Source organism: Branchiostoma floridae, chromosome 14 (assembly GCF_000003815.2).
Source record: "Branchiostoma floridae strain S238N-H82 chromosome 14, Bfl_VNyyK, whole genome shotgun sequence".
NCBI classification, from domain to species: Eukaryota; Metazoa; Chordata; class Leptocardii; order Amphioxiformes; family Branchiostomatidae; genus Branchiostoma; species Branchiostoma floridae.
In genome coordinates, this window is record NC_049992.1 from 15,175,525 (window position 1) to 15,184,424 (window position 8,900).

The 8,900-nt window shown below is 40.0% G+C and overlaps 1 protein-coding gene across 1 annotated transcript; it reads right to left on the reverse strand.

Annotated features, from left to right (window-relative positions):
- Nucleotides 1–175: 175 nt before the first annotated feature.
- Nucleotides 176–5,482, reverse strand: LOC118429942 (tumor necrosis factor receptor superfamily member 4-like). The gene is made up of 8 exons (XM_035840590.1): nucleotides 5,355–5,482; nucleotides 4,153–4,228; nucleotides 3,383–3,673; nucleotides 2,813–2,900; nucleotides 2,337–2,479; nucleotides 748–1,041; nucleotides 574–623; nucleotides 176–367 (listed from the first exon to the last, which is right to left on the reverse strand). The coding sequence occupies exons 1-8, from the start codon at nucleotides 5,406–5,408 to the stop codon at nucleotides 182–184; spliced, it is 1,182 nt and encodes a 393-aa protein (XP_035696483.1). The 5' UTR covers nucleotides 5,409–5,482; the 3' UTR covers nucleotides 176–181.
- Between the last annotated feature and the right edge of the window lie 3,418 nt (nucleotides 5,483–8,900).

The window sequence follows — 8,900 nt, forward strand, 5'->3', positions numbered from 1 at the left end:
ATATTCATACTATCTGTGGAGTATCAGCAGTGGAAGCTCCTATAGGAAAAAAAACAGAAACACATACATTAAAGAAAAGAAATGAAATGAAACTGACATTTACTTTCAAAAATAACATATCAAGCGAACTCTTTAGCAGTTAGTGATCTTACAATATCAATTAAATTTCACAACCAAACATTTACGACACAATTGTGCTACTAGATGATGAGTCACCTTCATTCTGTCTTCCGTTTGGTATTTCTGTACTACTTGGGGGCCACTCAAGATGTGGAAGACCTGTGGGCCACTGTCCTGTGGGAAACATTGGTGGTGGTTCTGCAGAATTTTCACCAGCTGCTGTTTCTTCTACAATGCCACAGGTATCCTAAGAAACATGATTATTATCATTATCAATATGATATTACCAATGTTGATCACTGCAACTGACCAAATTTTCAGCTTGTCTAAATGTAATACTTATCGACTTTTAAAGGATGCAAGTTCCCCAGTACATCTTAGATTAAAAAGGACTTATGATTGTTATCGTTATGATATCATATAATAGCACAGCTTTTGACAAACAGTACTTACAGTGTCTTCAGGTGCCTGGCCTTGACGATGGTAGGCTACACTGACTCCATCTGTGGAGAGAAAAAGTCTTGTACTCACGGTAGTTCAGAAAAGGGATTCAAAGTATAAATTATCATGTCTGTTGCACATTACTTTGACCGTTAGTGGTGGTAGAGAAAAAGAACATTTACTTACCATCCCCTCTTCTTCGTTTCTCAGATTTCCTAAACCTGATGTAGCCACAGTAGGCAGCAACGCCAGAGCCTCCTACTATCAGTAAGAGGCCGACCATTGCAACTGCCACTCCAAGAGAGGTTTTGTTGCCTTTCTTCTTCATGTTTCTGTTTGTACTGGTTCCAGCACTCTCCCTCTCCTTTCCAATTGGACCATACTGAAGAGGATTTGTGGTACTAGGGCTCTGCTGACCGTCATGTTCATCAGGTCCTTGTGTCACAGGCTTTCCTGGAGTCTCCATTCTGATCACTGATCCTGTACAGATTACAAGGAATCAAAGAGAATGGACAGTAAATTCATTGAAATTCCTGGGATTTAAGCAAGACTCAGTCAAGTATATTTTGCTGTTATCAAAACCCAATGCATATCCAATGCCGTCTTAACAGAACAAGTGACGGAAAATCCTTCTTTGCCCCATGGATGTTAAACGTTAGTCAGGCTACAGACTGAGATGACATTATCCACATCAGTACTGCAAGGACTTTTAGTTGAACTTCATGAAAGCCACAATGCTGTACCTAGAGTACAGGTCTATACACAAGATCTTCATGCAACAGATTAACAGGGAAAACCTAATAACCTGTCGCATTGTATTAACCAGCTCTCTCCATGGTGCTGAACATAACATTCATACCATAGTCATAGACGAACACAGTTTGTGGCCTTTCTCAGGTTTGATACTTATTACGAAACCACCTGACTTCAAGAAAGTCACGCAAATACTGTAATTCACTTTGTCTTCTCGGTACCAAACTTTCATGGTCTGAGAAAATTTAACTTGTTCTCGGAACTAAATGTTCACTGTCGCGGCAAGTGCACATAAGAAAATCTGTGAATTATTTGTTATCTGAGTAATGATAAGTTCACGTTACAGTCGTCACCGTGAAAACCGTGAACATAACAGTACATCAGGAATTACAGTACCCTGGACATGTAGATAATTCAGTTATGCTACCCTTGAACCTTGCCTGGTATCCAGCCGTAATATAGCTCCCGAGAGGAGAGAAGAGACTCGGGAGCTATATTACGGCTGGATACCAGGTTCTTGAACCTGGATACGATGATGTTGTAGCTGACCGAACACTACTCTGGAGCTCCGAATCTGTTGACCAATCACGAGACTTACATACCATGGAACAATAGAACTCTTATGATGCTCATGACCAGGCTTTTAGCCAGGCATGCGTCAATGCGTCATCTGGACACACTTTTCTTAGAATAACAAGAAATTTGATGCCCCTGGACGCCCTTACACTGGTTAGAAAATCGTCTGACAGGCATGAAATTCTGATTGACCAGGGATGCTATCATCTGTGGTCACAGTCTTCTACTGTGACCTCTGGAACACTATTTTTGCCTCTTGGGATACCTAAGAATGCACATTTTTTAACTTAAAATCATCAAAAACTCTGCACCATGGAAGGTGGATGCCCCCAGACCACCCCTACAATAGTCACTTACCGCGACTCACCAATAAGTTTGGACTCCCTATTATAAAATTCTAGCTAAAAGCCTGCTCATGACGCCATAGTCTAACAGGTGAAACCTACCTGGTGTGGGATGAGTGACACTACCAACTGTTGGTGGTACCTGGGGGGCCGTACCACTTGAGGCTATGGGGGGTGCATATTCACACACCGCATCATGTTCTGTTGTGCCAGGAATCATCTCCTTCAGTCTCTGACTTGCACAGCTAAAGATTTGTAAAAATACATGAGAATAAATGTAGAAACTGTTGAGTCTTGTATACTACTCCATATGTCATACACAAGCAAAGCCACAAAACCATAATCCTCAACTAGTGACATTATGTATGTAGACTATGCTACAATTATCAATAACAAGAATTCTGCTACAACCACCTGTATGAATAACGTATGCTGATAAGACACTTAGTTAAAGCTGATTTATGAATCTTTGCACCACCTGATAACCGTCTGTGTCCAAAGAAAAGAAAGTTTGGCTCAACATTCTGCACAGTAAATCCTAACCAAAGTAAATCCTAACAAGGACACATTCCACTTACTCTGTCCAGACTTGACATGTGTGATTTCCTCCTTGTGAGAACATGCCCATTGCACATGGGGCACAGCTTGTGTCAGACCTTCTTGTTCCTGATTTGATGATAATAATAGAAAGAGAGACCACTGTAAGTAACACAATATTCATCTCAAAAGTTCACACTTAAGGTCTTCTCTATACTGATTCAGATACAGTAAGTTTGCTTACATCATGGTGGTTGGCAATAGGGCTGGGTATCGGTACAGCATACCGGTACAAAACCGCTTTTTTTTTTTTTTTTATTGGACCGGTCCAGAAAAACCGGACCGGAAAAAATTAGGTGGACCGGATGTTGGACCTATTAGAAAATTAACAGATTACTTGATCAGGCATTCACACGTTTTGGTACTTACAGGTGGAAGAAAATAACACTCCACCAAACAGATTTCTTTGCAGTGAAATGGACCATTGTCATGAGTCATACAGAATCAGGTTCAGGTTTAGGTCCGGACCTGGACCTGATCCTCTGGACCTGAACCGGACCTGAATTTTCTGTACCGGTACCCACCCCTAGTTGGTACATATTAAAACACACCTTCCTTGAGCACCCCCTCTCCAGGCTGACACTGCTGGTGTCTGTAGCACATGTCTGCGTCCCGGCCGGGCACCTGGGGTGGTTCCAAGAAGAAGCCTTTCATACAGCGACATCTCCTGTTCTGGTTGGGCAGGCACGTCCTCCTCTCCTCCATGCCATGGTCCTCTGAGCACCGCTCACACAGAAGGCACCTGTCCAGGTAGTTGGAGAACTCTGTGTATGTTCCTGGTGGGCATGGCAGGCAGTGGGCAAGACTGTCCTCCACATCACAGTCAATGTGCCTGTAGTAACCTGAGGCAATTATATATGACATCGATTTAGTAACAGCATTTCTAGACTCCTGTTCTTAAAGTTCTTATGCAAGGCATTAAAAGCTTCACATATATCAAACATTTTTTTTGCTGCACCCTAACCGTAGCTAAAAGATAATTTAGTATCACATATATAATGAACATCAAACCTTTGTCAATGTAAGATAAGCATTAAAATATATCCTGATTTGCTTCCAGACAATTCTTGTGGAAAGTCTATTCCATCAAAATGATCAATAAATGCAGAATCTGAATATGAAATAGGACTCCAAGACAAGATCTACTGCCTTGATAAAGAGACAGAGTGCCACGTCTCGAAAGCTTGACCCACTGTAGTTGTGTGTTTTTGTCTAAAATTTTGTCATGATTAAGAAAAGGAAATATATTATCAAATATAATCATCATCATCATCATCATACAATCTGAGAAAAATGACTCCATGAAGGTGCATTTTACTACCTCTTGGACACTTTGCACAGCAGCGGTTGTCAACTGGGAAATGTTGGCTATCACATTCCACTGATGAAGCTAATCCCTGAAATGTCAAATGAAGTGCACCTGATAAGAATCTGAACATTATTGTCCTATGAATGGCAATAAACATTTAACATTATACTTCATTCTTACCACAATTGTTGACTTGAAAAAAGTCAACAGGTAACAAGTAACAATGTATTAAGCATCAGAAACATTAAATTTATCATTCAGAATAAGATAAATACCGTTCATATCCTGGCATGCATAGGTGTAAAGAGAAAACAGAAAGTTAGTTGGGGGGATCTTACAACATTGTGAGTAGGTAAGCAGGGTTCTAGCTAGAATCTAATATTCTGATGTAATGGTGTACTGTATACACTGGTAAGGTAGTGAAGTGACCAATCGTGGGGGAAGGGTGTAGAGGGCCCCCTGTTAGCCTCAAATTCAACAGCAAGGTAATTTTGAAAATGTAGGGAAAAAGGTTGGCAATAATATCAGACACCCATGACACCCCACTTAATTCTAATAATTTTTTTTTATAATCACAAGTAATTTGAAAGATTTTTTGCCTTAATTGGTCATATCAACATTTTTCACAGTTGATCACAAATAAATACTTGTCAACTGTGCATAGTTGAAAATTACCATGGTGGTGGCAAATTATACTTTATAGTGTGGTAGACCATTACGCTAAAATGTACTAACTAGAACTCTGACCGTCAGTTAATATTTCACGTGCTTATAGACAGTCTAGTATTATGTTACAATACATGTAGATTAAAGAGATGATTATTTCTCAATCTAGTGACACTGATCAAAACAGCAGAACTGGCCTGAATAGCTTTGATTTACTTTCTGTCTGAACATGTATTAAACATGTTTGTACATGCAGTACATTCTCCAGTAGAACAGCAGATGGTGTTTCCCATGGCCGTATACTGTAATGTTTACACTTCAAATGAACAGATTGGAGCAGTCAGACCATGGTTCAAGGTGACTACAGGTAGCCAAACAAACATGTACGCAATGTACATAGAAATTCCATCACATCAAATCACATAGAACGGCAGCACTGTAATTTCAGTTCCACTGGTTGATCAAGTGCATCATGAAACATGTCATAACAAGTTTTCATGTCAGTGTACTACAGACTACACACACGTACAGGTATAACGTTTACTTACCTGGTGGCTGACCAAAATCATCAAGGTGAAAATTGGCCATCTCGACAGCTCCATGCCATCCAAGAAAGGCACAAAATTTAAATGGCTGGCTGAATTTTCAGTGCGTCACTCAAGCCAGCAAGGAGAGCTGAAAGTTGGGGGTTACCACCGGAAGTCATGTGAGTCACACATGACTTAGGGGGTTACCTGAGAACCTTGCCTTTTGTCATGTTAACTATGTGCTGGAACTTGGCCAAGTTTTTGATCACTGTAATGTGGCCAGGTTAAAGGTAAATTGTTATATGAGGGCATTAAGGCTGGTAAATAAATGCAAGGAGATTAAAAAAGACCTCCCTGATAAATATTTATTTTAGATTCAACAAAGTCTTCTTCATTACACAACCTTCTTTTAATTATTCCGTAAATGTTTCTAGGTAATAATTTGTTGAATTGAGACCTGAAAATGAAACGTCCGTTATACCACTGTGGCGACAATGAATGGAGGGCGTGTTTACTTACTTTTATATTAATATCTTAAGTGTCATCCAGGGACACTAGATATTGATATGATATGATATTATTAGGGACACTAGACATTGATATGATATGATAATATTCATTAAATAAATAAATACGTCATGATGTTGTCAGCCATTAATTCGCCACCGATAGTTTGTGATCACCTTATTCAGGTTATTGCACAGCGTTATTCACTAACGTTAGTACAAAAGAGTTCATCTAGTATCCTATTGCTATTGTAACATTTACCAAAGAAGATTAGCCCTTGCGTGTCAACAGCGCCACTCGGCGGAATATATAGTAATGACATGATTGAAAGATTCTCGTTGCTGTCGTAACTACGTGACAAAGGCGCCGACTAACGGAACAGATATGAAGTGCAATAGAAATTGGTTGTGTTGATCCTTACCTGGCAGCTGGTGTCCAATCTATCAGGCCGGATTTTTCGGCGCTGTAAAGTGAACGTGAAAGCTCTCCGCCGCCCGGACCATCTATGGTAGGTTTGTGCTGTAGTAAACTCTGTAGTGGGTTTCTGCAGGGCTTGATAACTCCAAAATTCGCAATACTAGTGCTACCAAGACAAGCATAGTTAACCGGCTGCCCGAAGAGCTCGGAGACGACAACTGCACTACACAGTGTTCCTCCGCAAACTCGCGGTGCTGACAATAGTGCGAAAAAGATCTTGGACACTTAGACAGAAAAGTATCATAAATAGCTGAAGAAAATGCAGGCTTTCATGTCATATGAATTTGGATGTGAAGTATTCCCTGTTGTCCGACGGTCGTGGAAATTTCTAGGGAGTATTGCGGCTGCCTGTTGAGGTGATTTGACCGAATCTTTGTATACCTCCGCCATTTAAAAAAGGCGGGAAACGCAAGTAAAACCATGAATTTTCAAGCTCAACACACTACTAATTGGGAAAAAGCCTTATACTTTCAGATAACACCAATCAACTTTTCCCGTTGTGACTTGAGGATAGTTTTACCCTCCGCTTGGGGGCACTGTCAAATGCACACGCCATCTTACGAACACTGCATTCTGAATTTCTTCCGCTGGGCGTCGCTAATAGACCGTTGCATGAACGTAACCCAATCCTACAATATTGGGTTAATTGCATTGTCATAATTTTCCATCATTTTGAGGTTTACATACAAGCACGACTTAAGAAAAATACTCTCTGATGCGATATATAACATTCCTAACTTTTATTCCTGTCCAACAAAGAAAGCAAGACGAATTCGAATGACCAAAAGAAGACTAAGTCAGGCAACGATTCAAACGATACTCAGACACGTTAATAACGTTACAGTCACAAAACGATGACAATGTAACGTTGCAAGAAACAAAGATGAGCTAATACAGTCATAAAACAATGACTGGGCGCGTGTTTCAATAACATACTTGTCACGAGCGTCTCCTAGCGAAACTAATCCGACACGCAGGGCGATGTCCCTTGCTTCAGCTTTCCGAGCCCACTGGGCTGCTTCAAAGCTTCAACTTTGTAAATGAAATAACAATGTCGCACTATTTATCATACGCACATCTGGATTATATTTTTGGACAAGAACACTTAACGATGGAATTGACGGATCGTCAATTTGGCATGTAGATACCCTAAGTAATGACTTACATAACAAGATACTAATTATACAAATCAACACCCAATATTTTTTTTCTAGTTTGCTCTGGCGATTGAAGCAAATAATGTGATGCCGTAAGGTATTTTCGAACCTTCCTAATCAATATATAAAAAAATATTGATTAATTATTTGATACATCTAAAATAATGAAGAGGTATAACAGTAACGTGGACTTTTACAGGAGTTTTCACACTCTATCCTCAGTGGAATTGAAACGGTCTTTTATGCAAGTTATTTGTTACTATCTGATGAATACGAATTATTCGTAGACATCCTTTAGACTTAAGAGACTTTTGAGTTGCTCTCTGGGTGATAAAAATTATCATAGTGTAAAATGTACAACCTCACTATGAAGAGAATTGGTCCAGCACTTATCTAGATTAAGTAGTTCTCACACAAATGGCCACCATCCACTGCTTTCTGCTTCAAACTGTTGAAACCTGTTGAAGAAGTTTCCAATTAGCTGGCACGTATATTCGCCCACAGAAACAAAGTGGAGCTTAAAAGTGCCGTATAGTGGAGAGAAGAATACCTTTCAGCGTCATCCCATTGTAAGTGTGGTCACTCTTAACCTATAAACATGCCACGTATACTAGTATTACATGCAAAGACAGGAGTGTGCTGCAACTTTCGAGAGAGTTGTCATTAAAGGTCCCTTCACACGAGAGAAAGAATGAGCCGGAATGCCGTCAGAATGAAAACTCTTTTCCATTCTTGGGAGTTCGTTGTGTATTCTAGATATTTACAGATGCCCGTTCTTTTGGCTGGCCGAAAGTTTTTGACATGCTAAAAACTTTCGAGGTGCATTTGAAGTGGAGAGATATCGAACGGCATTCAAAGTGTATTCTAAGTGTATTTTAAGTATTCTAACTGCAGTATGACCACATTCTACGGCTTTCCAACAGTATTCGAAACATTTTTATCTAATTCGATGGAGAACCAAAACGGCAAGTCACTTCGAATCCTGCCAGAATGTGGCCGAAAGAATATCTGGAATGCAGTGAGAATTTCTAGAATATACACTACGAATTCCCAGGAATATAAAAGAATTTTCATTCTGACGACATTTTGGCTCATTCCTTCTCGTATGAAGGGAATATAACGTTATAAGGTCCATTTGGAATTCCTACCCGAATGGCCCCGAATGTGGCATGAATTTTGCAAATACTCCATTCAGGTTGGTTCTGCTTGATTCCTGCTGATTCGGTTTCAGTGTGAAGGCCGTATAATATAGGACCATTTCAATTTGTGAATATGTTTATTCCTTACAATGGATACATTATGTGCGATTCTGCTAAGAGCGTAAATTGCACCTCTCCAACCATCGCCAATTACTATGTGTTTCAACCACTTAGTTTTCTGATTGCTACTCAGGGATTGAGTGCTCACGCGGCACGAGGCATGCACG